This window comes from Cryptomeria japonica, chromosome 1 (assembly GCF_030272615.1).
Source record: "Cryptomeria japonica chromosome 1, Sugi_1.0, whole genome shotgun sequence".
Classification (NCBI taxonomy): Eukaryota; Viridiplantae; Streptophyta; class Pinopsida; order Cupressales; family Cupressaceae; genus Cryptomeria; species Cryptomeria japonica.
Window position 1 is genome coordinate 219,713,852 of NC_081405.1, and position 17,847 is coordinate 219,731,698.

The window sequence follows — 17,847 nt, forward strand, 5'->3', positions numbered from 1 at the left end:
ATAGTGCGTGTACAATAGGCCACTTGCAAACAATGGCAAGGTGGACTTTTGATTTTGTTTTACAACTGCACCAATAGGCTGAGAACTACAATGCAAAAGACCAGCAAGATAGATCTATGCAATACAAGTGCCAAATTGGCCAAAAAAGACCATATGCTGAAAGTACCATTTCTACCCAAAATCGCTGCAAACTGATAGTAGATTATGAAAGTAGAGGAAAAATCATGCACTTTAAAAAAAACGGCACCTGAAAAAGAGTTCATATCAGCCCAAACGAAGTTTCTGAAGTTGCAAAAACGGGAATTTCACGATTTCAGAAACACCTGTAACCGAAAATTAGAAAACTACTACACCACTATACAGATCGCAAAATTCTACCCCAAAACAAAAAAAAATTGCTCGAAAAAAATAGTCTGGATGAGTGAGATATCGCTATTTGAAAATTGCCTACAAAATTATAATTTTTGGAAAATTTTCATCGCAGCTTCAAACTTTAAATGCCTCTAGATTTGGCATCCGAAGTCCGATTTGGATGAAACAAAAGCCAAAACTGACTTTCTTGGACCTCCTCAATCCAATGGTAACCTCAGATTTGACCCACCAAGCTTCAATAATAACTTGCAATAGAAAGCTCCAAAATACACAACCCCAAATAGCATCAAATTTTTCTCAATTGGCAAACCAATGACACTTTAATGGCTCTGATACCATGTGAGATTTTGCCAAGATCTAGAGGCAATGGAAAACACAAATAAGAGAGAACAAAATAGATGATAGAAATAAACTGTATTCTATCAAGAAAATATTGATCAACTGGATCATTACAAGATGTTCAATGAATGTCCGTACAATGTAGATGAGCCTGCTTATATAGGCAAGGCTATATGGATATGTGAGCACACAAACATGACATGTGGCTCAATAAGAAACAAGGGTAGGTAGGAAATAGGTGTGGTAAGTAGGAGAAAGTTAGAAACAATATAATATTCCACATGAGGTGGATCACCCACCAAAGGTGGAATTATCACTCCACAATAAGTGGATATGATAAAGTAGTAAGAAGATCAACACCATAAAAGGTGGAAATTATCCTACACACACTATCCCAATGTGGCACAAACACCCAAGTGTCCCATACCCAAACTACTATGAAATGCATTTCCTAAGTAAACTTAAGTAAGGTGTAATAATATCCAAGATGAATAATTATTTACACCAACATAAATAATACATAGTTGGATACAAAGAACTTAATGAAACATTACAAAATCATTTTACACTAACTACATTATACATTTATAAATATATCCTCGTGTGACATTGTAGACAATTATTTGATTCCTAGTAATTGTTTCTTATTAGTAGAGTAACTTAGGAGTCGGAGTGTAATAGGGAGTATAGTCGAGCAAGTTGCAGACTTTTTACAAGTATTTTAACATTTTGTTATTGTAAAGAATGTCCATGAAGGCCTTGAGAAAAAAGTAAACCTGTAACAACACAAGGCAATAGAGATGAGAGGAAGAATTCCCTTAATCTTCAAGAGTTTTGGCTACATTAGTTTCTCTGGAGTAAATATTGCCTTCTGCCCTCAATTTTCTAGTTCTTGTTTCATGTTTGATTCTCCCTTTTAGTTTGTAACAGTTAACAATCTAATTTTAAGCACATAGTGAAATTTTTTTCTTGAAATTACTTAAGAAACAAGTTAATCAATCAAGTGTAGTTGGGGACAATTAAAACTTATGTTGATGAAAATTTATTTTCCTGTTTTACTTTTTTTAAAAATGTAGCACTATTTATGTTGATTTCTCCATTCCTCTGCCAATTCTGTGGCCTAAGGATTCCTTTTCTTTGTTGTAGTTTGGGTGCAAGATTTCATATAGGTTCCAATTCAAGATGAAGTTGTTTTGTAAGTTGCTTGGTTCCAAGATATGCCTATTCTATTATATTAATATATGTGACCATAAAACTGTAATGTCCCCAAATAGGGATAATAGAAAAACAACAATATCTCCAAAAAAAGGGCACCAAAAATTATGAAATTTTATTTGCATATAAGAAATTTTTCAACAAACTCAGATTAGTGATCTGATATTTCTTCTAATATAAATAAATTTTTGAGTATAGAAAAATTATAGAAAAACACTCTAAATTCTTCCCTGAAATTTCAGAAATAGTTTACATTGAATTTCTTTTATTTTTCTGTAAGATTATAAAGTAGTGCAGATTTACACACAAATACCTAAAAAATGTCTTCAAACATTAGTTGTCCTTGCCAAAGCACCCAGAAAATCAGTGCTAGGTCTGTTCTATTTGTTTCCACGTTCCCTTGTTGTTATCTTCAATGATCCTCAGTAACATGAAGACACCTTGTTATAAATAACCCAAATCTGAATCTGATTCTTGAATTCCACCTTCAGAAAATGGCCTCCAAACTTGATAATGAATTGCAGATCTGAAAATGATGCGCTAGGGCATCACAGACGAAATCCCTTCCACCAAAACACACCCTTGTGACTAGGGGGAGCCCATATGTCTCTCCAAAACCAAAAATACTCGAGGATTTTAGACCTTAAGCCAAAGATTGCAACATTAATAGATAAAAGACTGATAAAATAATGAGATCTAAAATAACCTTAGAATGTTATATTATAACTTCCCAAAAGATGATTTAACCTCAACCCTTGATTCACTACCAACTCAATCCAATGCTCCACATTAAAACCCTAAAAATGAGCCACTAGGCAGGCTTGTTGAAATCCAACACCCCCTTGACCTTTTTGGCAAATGCTTATTTAAATCACTTAAAGTACATGTCACTTAAGTCATTAAAACCTAAAAAGGGGGACAACTTAAGTCTTTAGGCTGGGAGTCACTTAAGTCACATAAAAAGACATGCCCACAACTTAAAATCACTCAAGTTGCATAAAAAGATGTGCCCACAACTTGAGAATATAATAGAATAGAATACAAGCCAAAGACTCTACACTTACCCAATAATGCTCTATGCCCTCTTCCTCTTGGGTAATCCAAGGAAAGGACAACCAATGCACTGTTAAACCTCATGGCTTGAGTTAGAGATATCACAAAAACTATCAAAACATACTTTTAGATTGTAATCTTGTCTTACATGATTTATTCAACCCGCTGCTGTTCAGTTCATCTAGTAAGTCATTAGATTCTTGAATAATAACATTTATCATTAGGTCGCTTGACAATGCCTGCTATCTTGACTTGTTTCTTACAATCATGATGTTCTTTAAAGATTGCAGTTAATCATAATATTACTTGGCTTAAGCACTAATAAGAGTAATGCCATGAACAAGCATTGCTTTGAGTATTTTTGGAATAATTAGTGAGAAACACGTGTACATATGTCCCTGTGGTTTTTCAAGAATGGACATACATCTAATCCTTACAATCATTTTCTGTACAATGAAGAGAAGAGTAAAGATTATAATTCTGCCTGAAAAATGTTAATCTAGTTGTGTCAACATATGTTAAGATTCAATGATCAACTGAGCATTGACATCAGTTGTAATGGGTTGATATCAATAGGTACACTCCAAATGTGTCTGAGTGTAGGAAAAGCTCTTGGAAAATTCATTATAGTGATGTTTAGTTCATCTAGTAATTAATTGTATTCTTGAGCCATAACATTTGACAGTTAGTCATTTAACAATGTCTGTTATCTTGACATGTTCCTTATAATCATAAGGTTCTTTATTTATTGCAGCTTACCACACTATTGCTTGAGCTAACTACCAATCATTAAGAGTAATTCCATGTACACTATGATTCCAACAGAATGAGGACTTAAATCAATTTCTTATGATCATTTCTGCACAATGAACAGAGAGAGAATATGCTGAAAATTTACCTGCTAAATATTAATCTAGTTGTGTCAACATATGCTAAGATCCAGAGATCAATTGGACACTGACATCAGTTGTAAGGAGTTCATACCATGGGGTACATTCCAAATGTAATATATTTTGGGTGCAGGTAGTGGATGGCAAAAGCAGTTAACTATATACTATGATGTGTATTATTTACTGTTGGATGATCAAAATAATTGCTGAATTGATTTGTGCGTATTGATTAAATCTATTTTGTCATTAATTGTTTAGGCATGAACACGTTACCTTTTTATGCTAGCATGTTTTATATGGCAGAATACCAACAAATACAATGTTGCATAACTCTTGCAGGAAGATGATTGTACAGCAGACAGAATAATGAGTAAAAGAGAATTCCTGGAGAGCAGAATGCCCAATTTAAAAGCACTTCCATCAGCCTTGTCTTCTGGAAACACAGTTGCAGTCACCAATTCTTAGATAAATTATGCTAACAACCACATTCGTACAGTTGTGTGCATGTTTAATAGGTATTGCCTATTTTCCTTCAATCCGACTGTCCTGTCTACTTTTGTATGTTGGATCTTGTCAATATGAAAGTTAACCTTAATGTAACATGACTCTAGCTTTAGAGTGAGAGGACTTCACACATTCTAGAGGCGGCTGTTCGAGTCCAGACTTGTAAGGTTTATTTTAAGGCAAAATGATAATATAGTTTTAATTTATGTAGTTGTCAAGCGCACTCTATCAAATTCATATGGTCAATCATATCCTCTCCCCGTTTCTCCTGGGGCAGGATGAAATTTTCAGTAAAGAAGCTAAGATATGTTCTTCTTTGTGTGAATGTAGATGCACGTGCTTTAAAATAGATATTTATGGTTCATTACCCCTTAGTTTTAGTATAAGCTTCATACCATATATATCAAATACACAATCCTATAAGTTTCTGTAGGTTTCCAATATGTATTTTTTATCTTGGGACCCTAAGGACTATCTTGTCTTGTATAATGGGAGCAATTTACATTGTTGTTAGTCTCAATCTTGAGTTGGTGAAATGGGAGGCTCATAATGCATGCGGTGGTTGTGGATATATGCCGTGGGGGACAGCCCTGCATGTAATAACTTGCCAAACCTAGTGATGCAATTGAGTGTGCTTGTCGGATATAGCTGTGTAAAAAATTGTAAATATTTAAAGATCGTCAATCAAATCTCTAAGCTGAAAAATGCAGGTCCTACCACTGTAAGCATTGACTTGAGGGAGACCAGAGAAGACATTTCATATGTTTTACCATAATTATACACTTCTCCTTTGTTTATATGTTGAGTTAGTTTATTTTGATTACTGATAAAGTGTAAATATAATTCGCAAGACCTGTAGGTTTGCTCTTGCATTGTGTTCAGAAATCATCATTGTGCCCATTTCATTATATCATTTTGTTGATTATTTTTTAGCAGAAGTATATAATCAAGACATTTCTTTCTTTGTTTCTGTGTAGTTGACAACTCGGGAGCTATTAGAAGAGCCATCCCTTCTTTAACAAATTAGAAGTATATTCAGCCACCCCAGGTGCCAAACTATGGTTTTATAGGCGAGTTGACAAACCGTTTTGATGCCTTGGATAATTTTGATCCACAAGAGGTGATCCCTAAAGGGATTCACTATGAGTTGGTGCTTTGGAAATAGATCAAAGTGTCTTTGGAGAGGTTGGAAAACAGGGCAATTCACAAGCAATGCTCTCCTCTACTCAAATGCACATAGATTAGGCTCATGTGGTTCCTTGTGATATGGGGCCAACTAGTAAAATTGATTTGATTGAGGGTTCGGCCTTGATTGCTCATGCTCCTTTAGTGGGATTGGAGGTTCAAGATTCAAGAAAAGGTAGTAAAGCCTCACCATCCTTAGGTTTGCAACAACGGATTCTCAAGAAGAATGGACCTAAGAAGCCCCCTAACATGTGGTGGAAGGACTAGGATAAAATAAAATTGATAGTTGAGGCTTTGGTGGAGTCAGGGCTTGTCAAGACCATTGACTCACATTTCTCCAATTATCAATTATGATTATACTATAATGGAATGCAAGGGAGTTGAATGGCTACCCTCATCAAAAAGTTGTTTGAGATTTAGTTAGAATGCATTCACTAGATATTATTTTTATTCAAGAGTCAAAGCTATCAATGGAAGGCATGTTCCATATTGCCTCAAAGTTATGGATGAGTTGTCAATGTCAATGCATAGGCACTCAGGGTAGTGCCATGGGAATTGTTTGCTTATGGGTTTCATGCAAGATATCTCGACTATAGTGGATTTCTAGTAGAAATTTAATGACTATGGTTGCTTCAAGTTTCAATACTAGAGAAATTTTCATGTTTATGCTCCACCCAATCTTCTTAGTAAATTGTTTCTCTGGGCTCATAATTGGTGTGTGTGTTCCCTAGCTCCTTTGTATTTGTGGATCTTGGTGATTTTAATGCTATTACTAATTTGGAGGAAAAGAGGGGGTGTGATCAAGCTTGATCCCTCTTCTTTAGCTTCCAAAGATAACATTATCTTCCTAAACTTGGTTGACATAATACCAAGCAATGGATTGTATACTTGAAGCAACATGAGAAGTGGTAAGGACTATGTCTTTAAGAGATTGGACAAGTTTTTAGTTTTTGACTTTTGGTTTGGTATCTAGTAAAATATCAACTTTGAAATCCTATATTGGAAAGGTTTTGATCATTGGCCTATCAAACTTTCAACTAACTTATTTGGTACCTTTAAGAACCCCTCCTTTAAGTTTCAGCTTTATGTGATTGCATGAGCCTTCACTACGGGATTTTATTGGGGGTTGGGGGGCACGAAGAGGGGGGTGTGGAACAAGGGTAGGTCGGCTTCCAACACAACTATGTACTCTATTATTAAGAGATTACACTTTGTGAAGTGTTAGCTTAAGAAGTGGTACGAATAGTATTTTGGAAATATCTTCTTGGCTAAATTAGCTACTTAGAATCAATTGGATGCTATCACTAGATAGATTAGGAATTATGGCCTCAGAGAGGAGTCTCTTAGGTAGGAGTTGGAAGTTATGGAGTTAGCAAAGTGGGAATTGGGAGAATTGGAAACAAAATTCTCAGATTAACTGGCTTTAGGAGGGCAACATAAATATGACTTTCTTCTTTAAGTTTGTCAAGGATACAAGATAAGGGAATTTGATATAATCTATAATTTCTTCTCAAGGAACTCAATTGTTCTCCTTTTGAGATATTTCAAAGGAGGCTAGCTAGTATTTTTCTTCTTTGCTCATCGAGGACTCATCCATTGTAGAAGAGGAGAATCTTATTTTGGACTATATTTCTCCTTTAGTTTCTATTGAGGTGACTGAGTCACTTATTAGCCGCATCTCACTATAGGAATCGGAAGGGATTTTGTTCCTGATGAAGAAAGGGAAAGCCCTTGGGTTAGTGGGTAACTAATTGAAATTTTCGAGGAATTTTTGGAGATTATCAAATATGACTTATCGTAGGTCATGCAAGGATCACACAAAAACGAGCATATATTTAAAGTAATGAATGCTACATTTTTGGTACTTATCCCTAAGACGGAACAAGCCTATTCTCTGGATCTGTTTAGGCCAATTGCTCTTTGCAATATAGTTTGTAAGATCATCTCAAACTTAATTGCAGAAAGACTTAGTTGTGGCTTAACAATGTTATTTTAGAAGAACGTAGTGGTTTTATGGTAGGCAAGCAAATCTTGGACAATGGTCATCTCTATTGAAACCATTCACTCCATGGAAAAATCTAAGGAGAAGGCCATGTTTATAAACTAGACATGGCCAAAGGTTCTGATTAGGTTAAATTGTCTTTCCTTCAAAAGGTGTTGTTGGCTTTTAGGTTTTGATCTTACTAGATTGAGTGGGTAATGAGTTGTGTTATGTCTACTTCTTATTTAGTGCTTATTAATAGTGAGCCTTCTGATTTGTTTGGTGCCTTGAGGGGCCTTCGACAGAGTGACCCTTTGTCACCAATTTTGTTCATTTTAATGACGGAGGGATTGGGAAGAATCTTAAAATCCCATGCGAGACAAGGGCTTATTCAAGGGCGGAGGTGGGGTAATAGCTTGCTTCCCCACTCTCACATGTGGTTTGTGTATAATTTAGCGTTGACGGGGCTTGCCAAAATTAGAGAAGTCACTAACATCAAATGGGTTTTGGAAATCTATCTTGTAGCCTCGAGGTAGAGAAGTAATGAAGGAAATCCCTCCATCTTTTTTTTTCAACACCCATCCCTTTTTTCAAGCTAGAATTGCTAAAATTCTCAAATTTCAAATTGCTATTCTTTCTTTGGTATGCTTGGATATTCCCCTCTTTGTTGGCACCTTGCTAAGGGGGACTGGGCAAAATTTGTTAATAAATTTAGAGGGAGAGTTGGCCATTGGACCATCAAGTGGCATTCTTTTGTTGCAAGAGTGTTTTCTTTGAAATTCGTAGTTCGGGCTCTTCCCATTTATAGATGTTTGGTGCAAGTTGCTCCTTAAAGTTTCATTAAAGAGTTGGATGCCATTTCTAGACATTTTTTATAGGTTGGCAATTTATCTTCAATGAAGTGGAACTTGGTCAAGTGAGACCATTTGCAAACCAAAGCAAGTGGGTGGCCTTAGGCTATGGTAGCCTCACTAGCTAGGCCTTGGCTACTAAGTTGTATTGGTGTTGGTGTACTAATCAAGATCAAGCTTGGGCGAAGATCCTTTCTTTTAAGTATCTAAGGGGGTTAGCAACTAAGGATGTGCTTAGGATATGTTTGTCAGGTAAGGGTTCTATGATTTGGGACACCCTTAAAAGAGGTGCCAACTTAATTAAGTAGGATTTATTTTGGATTTGCAATAGGGATTCTGGGGCTCTATTTTAGCATGACTCTTGGGATGGTTTTCCTCTTATCATGTCCATGCACTCAAACATTTGCAATCTCTCTGTAATATCTTCTTGGAGGTTGGTTGGACTTGAGTCGAGGACTTCAAATCTACTCAGTGATTGAGACAGGTAGAGGTGTTTAAGTGGAAGACACCTAGGGAGTTGCCAATCGGGGGTTCTATTGAGGCACAAGAAGAGATAGCTCATATTTTAGCTAGTAGAGCATGTAGAACCTTGATGAGGGAGGACATTCTTGCTTGGAGCTCTAATTCCAGGGGGTGTTTATGGTGGCCTTTGGGTACAAGGAATTGGATAGTCAAAAATATGGAAGGGATGAAGTTTTGTGGTGTTAAAATGTTTGGAATAAGTTTTTATGGCCTAAGTGCAACTTTTTCTTTTGGCTAGCTACTTGTAGTAGGTATCTTACTTGGGATAACCTATATAAGTGTGGATTTTAGGCACTATCTATCTATTTTCTCAATGATAATAGCAAGGAATGCTCTCCCCGTTTGTTTTTACAATGCTTTTTTTCTAAAGTCATTTGGCACTTTTGGTGGGTAGTTTGGAAGCAAGCATGTGTCCATGCTTCTTAAGTTGAGTTCTAAAGGAGTTTAGGGAGGCCACCAACTAAGGCTTCTTCCTTTAAGTAGCATGGAATGTAGGTCCTTTTTGCATTTTATAGCAAATCTGGCTAGAAAGGAACCGATAAATCTTTCATGGTAAGAAGATGGCAGTTTCACAACTTTGGCGAAAGATTGTTGCCATGATTCAAGAGACCATTAGTGCCTAACTGTGATGTTTTTATCCCTTCAAAACTTGGTGAGATTGAAGTGATGCAAGGCTTGGGTTTATTTATTAATAGATAGAGGCCTCCTTTAACTAGAGGAAGGTGTCTCTCCAAAGGGATGGTAAGTGGTCTTTGCCTCCTAATGGTGTTTTCAAAATAAATAGTTATGGATCCTCTAAGCGAAATACTAGGCAAGCAAGGATTGGAGTTGGGAGAAATAGTATAAGTACTATCTTCTTCTTTTCCATTTTTAAGTGCTAGTAGACCAATAATATTATGGAAGCTCTTGAAATTCTTATTACTTTATAAAGAAGTTGTTCCCTTGGTTGGAGCAAGGTTATTTGTGAATCAGACTCTCGATTTCTAATCATTATGGTGAATTAGCAAAACCTTAACAATGTGAATTGGCAACTCTCATTGGTGGTTCAACAAATTCTTTGGATAAGTAATTTGTTGGATTTTGTCTCCTTTGTTCACATACTAAGGGAGTGGAATAGTCTAGTAGATTGTCTGGCTAAGTGGGATTCCAAACATATGGATGATAGGAATGTTGGTGATTGGGATCGTCTTCCCTTTGATTGTTCTCAAAATGTAGAGAAGTTGATTCAATGGGATATGCCCAAATATTGGTTAGTTTTGTCTAAGTTTCCTATTGGATGGTTATTTTGGTTTGTGTGAATGTTTTGGTGGCTAGTTTGTTTGGCCCTCTTGGTGGGTGTTGTATTGCTAATTTATCTTTTATCTAATAAATTTTTGTCCTTTATCTTTAATAAAATATAGGAGCATTCGGGGTGTAAGAGCAATATTGCATCACCCAAAAATATTGTTTAGTTTTTCAACAAGGGCTAATAATCGCAGGGTTACTATTTTTAATAAGTTGCCATTTTTGCACCAAATGTTACATAGACCTCCTAGTTGGCGAAATGGAGCTAATGGTGAAAGAATCATCCCAATATCTTGTGGCATTTGAGAGATTCAATTTTTCTAAGAAATTTCTCCAATAAAAACTGTAAATGCATTTTGGGGGCCTTAAAGGCACAAAATGGGCTCGAAAGTTGACCGGAGTGCACATCAACATACTTTATTGCTATAGGTCTCTTCACAAGCTTTCCAACGATGTATTATGATAAAAAAATTGACGGACAGAATAAAAGTTATGCCTCCTAGAGCATTGCGGGTTGGAAATTTAATAAAATATTTTCTCAAGCAAAAGTTGGTCAATTAGGGTTTTGGCGCCAAAAAATAGTGTATTCCACTTTCTAGAACATTCTATGATGGTCTTACATTCCAATAAAGAAGGTGAACTGGGGTGGAAGAAGGCAATTCCAGTAGTGTAGATTGTGGCTCCGATTTATAAATTATTGTAATGAGAAGGCCCATGTGGTTGTAGCATATTATTTTTTGAATGTTGAAATTTAAATTCATTGAGATAATAGAAAGCAAGTGTTTCCTTTCTTGCATTTTCAGTTTATTTCTTTGATCTTGTTATGTGTTTGGGATTTGTAAGGGGAGTACCATTCATCAAAAGCAAAAACAAAAATGATAATAATGCTGATGAAAATAACAAATATGTTAGGCTGGCTAGAATGCGCAGGCTAATAACAAATTTGATGATTTCAAGTCTAGGGTTTATATTAATGACTCTTGGTTGCTATGTAATGTAGATTTGTTGCACTTTGCACTATAAGAAGGTTGACAAGTAGAAATAATGTCAAGTTGTGTTTTCATTCATGTCAATATTTTTCAATATTCTTCTTTCCTCTAATTCATTATTTATAACCTGTAATTAGATTCTTTTTCAAAGGGAATTTATTTATTTGTATCCATCATAATACAATATCTCTAACATTCTATTTCCTAATACAATTCTTTTAATTGTGATAATTGTAATTTATTATTTAATAAACCTTAATAACATAACTTGGAGTTAGGAAATGGCTGGAGAGGAACGGCAAGCGGAGCAGCGAGCGGGAAATTCAAATTTCAAACATGGGGATGGCGGAACTCATGGGGATGGCGGTCTTTCTGCGGTTGGAGCTGGTAATCATGCAAGTCCCCAGGCTTCTCAGGGTACTGAGGGGGACAAGGCGACAGTCAAATCGGTGGAAGGTAAAGATTCCAAAACTGGGGACCCACATGATAGAGGTAAAGAAAAGGAATGGTTGGCTCTTTTTGGAGTCAGGCCTTTGGTGCAATCTGGACTTCCGGAAGTTAAAAATCTTTTTGATCCGGCAACAAGGGTTTTTGTCATATCTGTACCGGATAAGCTGGTTGATTTCACTATGTCTGGTTTAGCTATGACCTTGGTTGGACGGTTTGTTGGGTTTAGACCTAACATCGATGTTGTAGGGAACGTTATAAGGAGAAAATGGGTTCTCAAAGGTCAAGTGGATGTGGCAGCTTTGCCTAGGGGTTTTTTTCCTTTGCTTTTAATAATGAAGAAGATATGAATAAAGTGCTCTGTGAAGGGCCGTGGATGTTTGGCAAGTCAACCTTGGCTTTACAGAAATGGGCTCCTAACCTCCTTTTGGATGATTCCTTTTTTGTGTCGGCGCCTGTGTGGACGCGTCTTCCTGGCCTTCCATTGGAGTTCTAGAATGAGGAGGTCTTTAAAGGGATTGCGGGATCATTTGGTGAACTTCTATCAATCGACCTGATGACTACAGCTAAATCTAGGTTGGTTTTTGCTCGTATTTTTGTTAATGTTAATCAAATGACAGACATGCCTCAAACTATTGATATTTTGTCCAAATTGGGTTAATGGACCCAAGTGATTGAATATGAATCTCTCTCGTTTGTTTGTTTTCATTGTAAAAAGTCAGGTCATTGGACAAAATCTTGTCCTCTCAAGAAGGGTAAGAATTGTAAAAATGATAGCAACTCGAAGTAGAAATGGCAAACGAAAGGGAAGAATGATGATCCACCCTCAGAGGTTGTCCCTGAGAAGGAAGTGACCGAGATGGAAAACGAGGAAAAGAAGGGTGTGAATAATAACAATGAAAAATCAATTTGTGCCTATTCTAACAGTCAAAAAGAAAGTAACGAGGAAGAGAATGGGAACGAAGAAAAGGTTCAAAAATCTGAATTAGAGGATTTGAAGGTTGGTCCTATCATCCAGGGTAAAGTTGATGAGTTTTCCTATGATGATGCTTCAGTTTCATCTAATAATAAAGAAAATGAGGAAGACTTTAATGAAGCGCATGATTGTAATATTTCGGATATTGTGCCTTTGTTGTTACTAACCAATGGAAGTCCTAAGCAAACTGGAAATATGATCCTGAACTCCCAATGCAAAACTCCTAAAAGTTTGGAAACGGTGGCTCTCGAGGGAAATCTTAGGATTTTCGGTATTAAAGAAGGCAAGTCAAATAATGGAGGACCCAATGGAGGTATTTCAACCAGAAGTAAGAATAAGAAGGTGGCATATGTTGGAAGCCACAACAAAATGCAGGGGAGACCCTCTCTAAAGAATCAGGGACAAGAAAGTTGGAAGAACCGTGTTGATGGAACACAGAGCTCCATTGAGTCAGCCTTATCCACGGTTAAAGTATGAAGATAATTTCATGGAATATTAGAGGGTTGAACGCCCTCATAAGCAGGATGTGTTGCGTAATATTGTAAGAGATCATAAACCGGATGTGGTCCTTATTCAAGAAACTAAGATGTGTAAGGATAAAGTGGAAAGGATTAGAATTTTCAAAAATAATGGGGTAATTGGAACAAGTTTGGAGGGGGCCTCTGGAGGTACAACTATCTTTTGGAATCAGAATACTATTTAAGGTAAGGAAATTGCTTCAAAGGTTAATAGGACCTCGGTTTTGCTTGAGCATATTAAGGATAACTTTGTATGGGTTATCACTAATATCTATGCGCCTAATTCTAAAGCTGGAAGAACTAAATTTTGGAGGAGCCTAGTTGAAGATAGACTAAGTTTTGTTGATAAAAGCTGGATGATTATGGGAGATTTCAATACCCCTTTAAAAGAGGATGAAAAGATGGGAGGCCTTCCTTTGCAGTAGGAGGGAAAACAAGACGTAATGGATTTTATTAATGATCAAGCTTTGATGGATGTGGATCTCCGAAAGATTAATTACACTTGGACTAATAGAAGAACCGGTTCTGATCTTATTCAAGTCAAGTTGGATAGATCCCTGATTTCTCCCGATTGGCTTTCTAAGTATAATTGTTCTTTGGCATCTATCATTAAGATTGGTTCTGATCATTACCCTATTTCTTTCACTGCCAATTCAACTTCTGCAAAGTGAAATTTTCCTTTTATATTAGAAAAAACTTGGTTGCCCCACCCGTCTTTGGAATTCTGTGTTGCCGAATGGTGGAATTCGGAGGTTGAGGGAACTGCCTTATTCAGAGTGGCCAAAAATCTTAATATCATCAAAGCCAAAATTAAAATCTAGAACAAAGAGACTTTTGGAGATATCTTTAAAATGAAAGCTCATATTAAGATAAATATTAAAGAAGTTCAAGATAAAATTCAAGAGGAAGGGCTTTCTGAGGATTTGAGGAATGTTGAAAATGGGTTGTTGTCCAAATACCATGAAATTATCTCTAATGAAGAAACTTTTAAAAGACAAAGATCAAGAGCGTTGTATTTGAAGGAAGATGATAAAAACACTCAGTTTTTTCACATGACTGCTCTTAAGCATAGGGCGGCCAACATGATTTCCAGTTTATCTTGCAATAGGGGGATTTTGTCAGATGAAAATGAAATAAGAAGGGAAGCTCATGATTTCTTTAGTAATCTTTTGGGAGGTGAGGACGTTCTGGATATCAAAAATCAAGACCTTCTAGCTCAAGCTATCCCTCCCATTTTAAATGAGGATGACAACAAAAATCTTTTTCGGATCCCTTCGAATTAGGAAATCAAAAAGGTTGTGTTTTCCTTTCTTGGAGACAAGTCTCTTGGTCCGGATGGATTCCCTATGTTCTTCTTCCAAAAATTTTGGAATATTGTGGAGATTGATATTTGTAATGGAGTTAAAGAAATCTTTGGTTCAAGGCGGCTTCTAAAAGAACTCAATGATACCTTTATCATTTTTATTCCTAAGATCTCTGGAGCTGACTCTCTCAATAAGTTTAGACCTATCAATCTTTGTAATTATGTTTACAAGATAATATCTAAGGTTCTTACTTCTAGAATGTTGGATATTCTCCCCCGCATTATTTCGGCTCAGCAGAATGGTTTTGTCCTTGGCAAACAGATTTTGGATTCTATCATTTCTGTTCATGAGAATATTCATTCTTTAACTGTTGCTAAAAAATAAGGCTTTTTTCTTAAGTTGGACATGTCCAGGGCCTATGATAGAGTGAATTGGCAATTCCTTTTCAGAATTATGAAAGATTTTGGGTTTGGGGAAAAGGTGATTCAGCTTTGTTCTCAGTTGACCAGCACCTCAACCTCTACTATTATTATTAATGGATCCCCTTCCAGTTCTTCAAAAGTTCTAGAGGCTTAAAACAGGGGGATCCTATCTCTCCTATCTTGTTTACTATTATGGCTGAAAGTTTGGGTAGATTTATTATGAGAAGTGTGGAAGAAGGGAAACTCAAAGGCCTTAAATCTTCTTCGTCCAACTTAACCTACACTCATGAACAATTTGTTGATGATTCTATCACTATGGGAGAAGCTACCATAAGGGAAGCGAGAAACATGAAGAGTGTTATGGATTCCTATGAAGCTACTTCTGGTCAAAAAATAAATTGGGATAAGAGTTCTTTGTTCTTCATCAATACCCTTGTGGATAGACAAAGAAGGATCGAAAGAATCCTTGGATATAAAATTGCTGAGTTCCCATCTACTTATTTGGGTCTCCCTCTGTGCTTAAAGCCTTTGGAGAATTTCTGGATGAAGCTGGTTGATAGATTCAATTCCAAACTGGTTGAATGGAAAGGAGCCCTCCTTAGCCAAACGGGTAAGGGGACGTTGCTTAAAACTACCCTTCAAAATTTGCCTATCTATGCCCTTAGTTTGTTCAAAATCCCCAGGAAGTTTGTTGAGGCCATTGAAAGAATTCAAAAAAAATTCTTATAGTTGGGAGTGGAAGATAAAAATAGAATCCCCCTTATTGCATGGAATAATATTTGTACTCCTAAGGCTTTTGGGGGTTTGGGATTAAGGAACATTATAACTATGAATAATGCCTTGTTAGCTAAACAAATTTGGAGAATGAAAGGGGAGGAAAGGGAATGGAATTCAATTTGGAAAAAGAAATACCTTTACATGCAACCATCTGAGGAAGAATTTATAGAAAATTCTTTTTTTGTGGAAGGCTCTGCAATTTGGAATGCAGTTCAAAAGGCTAAAGCTTGGGCTACAACTGGAAGAAAGTGGAAATTGGGGAATGGGAGAATTATTAGATTCTGGGAGGATAGATGGCTAACGAATAAACTGCTGGAGGAAATCCCCATTCTTAAGGAATGGAAAGACTGGTTCAAAAGCAGGTATGGAGTCTTTGTTAGAGACTACTGGAGAAATGGGAAGTGGATTGAGTTCAGCCAGCTTTGTCCGGGATTAAAATTTTTAGAGATCTTGCTTTCTTCCAAAATCTTTATGGACTATTCTGAGGATTGTTTGATTTGGAGGGAAACTTCTGATGGGAAATATTTTGTCTTCAATGGTGTCTATCCATAACAAAGTTCCGGAAGGGATCCCTTTGTGGGCTAAAGTGTGGATAAAAAAGTTGGCGCCCAAAATTAATATCTTCTTTTGGATTTTTATCCAAAATAAGGTGCTAACTCTTGATAATCTCCATAAGCGTGGATTTGTTTTTCCTAACAGGTGTTCTCTTTGCTGCGAGGAGGAGGAGTCTGCTTGTCATATCCTCTACCAGTGCAATTTCAGTCAGGAAATTTGGAATATTATTTTTAGTAGGTGGAAGTTGAGCTAGGTTTTCCCGAACTCTCTGAAAGAGTTTTGGCAGCAATGGTATTGCCCTAGTTCCAATTCTAAAAATGTTGAGCTTTGGAAACTAACTCTCCCTATTGTAATATGGAACATCTGGAAGGAGCGTAACAACAAGATTTTTAGGGATAAAAGTGTGAACCCTGAAGTGGTGGTGGATAAAATCTATAGAGGGATCTTTGAATGTTTATATGGAATTGATAATGGTTTAGCTGCTAAAGAAGACTTTAATGAAAGTTGGAACCTCTCCAATAACATAAACAATAAGGATAAGGGTAGGGATGCTCTTTTCTGGTGCTTTCCTTCACAGGGATGGATTAAGGCCAACTTTGATGGGGCTTCTAAGGGAAATCCTGGGAAAGCTGGTTATGGGGGCATTGTCAGGAATTTTGTTGGAAGTTGCCTTGTGGCTGTTGTTGGCCCTTTGGGTAACCAAACTAGTCATTATGCTGAAGCCTCGACGGCACTGAATACTTCGATTATAGAAAAAAATCTCAATCATGATAATATATGGTTGGAGGGAGACTCACTTAACATTATTAAATGCCTTAAGGGAGAAATTAAGCCTTCGTGGACTATAGAAAATATTATTTTTAAAGCTAAAGAAATTATTTCAAGCTTTAAATCAATTATTATTGAACATGCTTTCAGGGAAAAAAATGCCATAGTAGACGACCTTGTGAACCTTGCGTAATTTCCGAAGCTCAAAGTATATGGAATGGGGAAGTTAACATTGATTTTAATATTAAAGAACTCATTAGAAATGACAGATTTATGGGGAAAGAAGGATCACGCGTTAATCATGGAAGTATTAATGATTAATCTTCAAATTTTTAGAAAGGTGATGATGGCACGTCAGAAGGGTAGAGTCCTAAACAAGAAGATTAAATTTACTCATGCTTTGTGGGTGTGCATTTTCAAAAAGCCGAGTGTAATTTGGAAGAAAGCTCTGAAGTTGCAGAAGCAAAGAAATTGTAAGACGAAATCTAAAATGGGTGGGGATCTAAGAAGAGAGGAACCTGATAATATTTCCAGATGGTGGGAGATGCCTAAGGTATGGACAAAGCGGGAGAAGGGATTCATGACGCATTTCATGGAAAAATTGGTAGACTATGATAAAGGCAGAGTAAACCTAGCGGTTACCAAAGTTACTGAAAACTGGATAAATGACTCCTTCAAAATTCATGGTGTTAGGTTTAAGCTAGATGCGGACCTCATTTCGACGGTCACGGGTATGCCCCATTTTGGTCTTAACTTCTTTAGGGACCTGAAAGTGTGTAATAATGCAGTAAAGCTTTTTCCGCATAAAGAGAAGGAGAGTGCGAAATTAGAAAAAGCTATGGGGGGTATTATGATGCTTCTAATATCAAGAAAATTTGGGGTTGTGTGCTTGATG

The 17,847-nt window shown here is 36.6% G+C and overlaps 1 protein-coding gene across 3 annotated transcripts in view; it reads left to right on the top strand.

Moving 5' to 3' along the window:
• LOC131042897 (E3 UFM1-protein ligase 1 homolog) overlaps nt 1-4,702 on the top strand; it is a 251,377-nt gene extending 246,675 nt beyond the window's left edge. Inside the window, exons 20-21 of one of the 3 annotated variants that reach the window (XR_009105331.2) lie at nt 4,209-4,384; nt 4,481-4,702. Coding sequence is in view for 2 of the 3 variants with exons in the window: in XM_057976225.2 (XP_057832208.2) it covers nt 4,209-4,334 (126 nt within the window). In the remaining variant the exon portion in view is untranslated. Of the gene's footprint in view, nt 1-3,733; nt 3,978-4,208 lie in introns of those variants that run through there. The other 2 variants (XM_057976226.2, XM_057976225.2) reach the window with 2 other exon arrangements.
• The last annotated feature ends 13,145 nt before the right edge of the window (nt 4,703-17,847 follow it).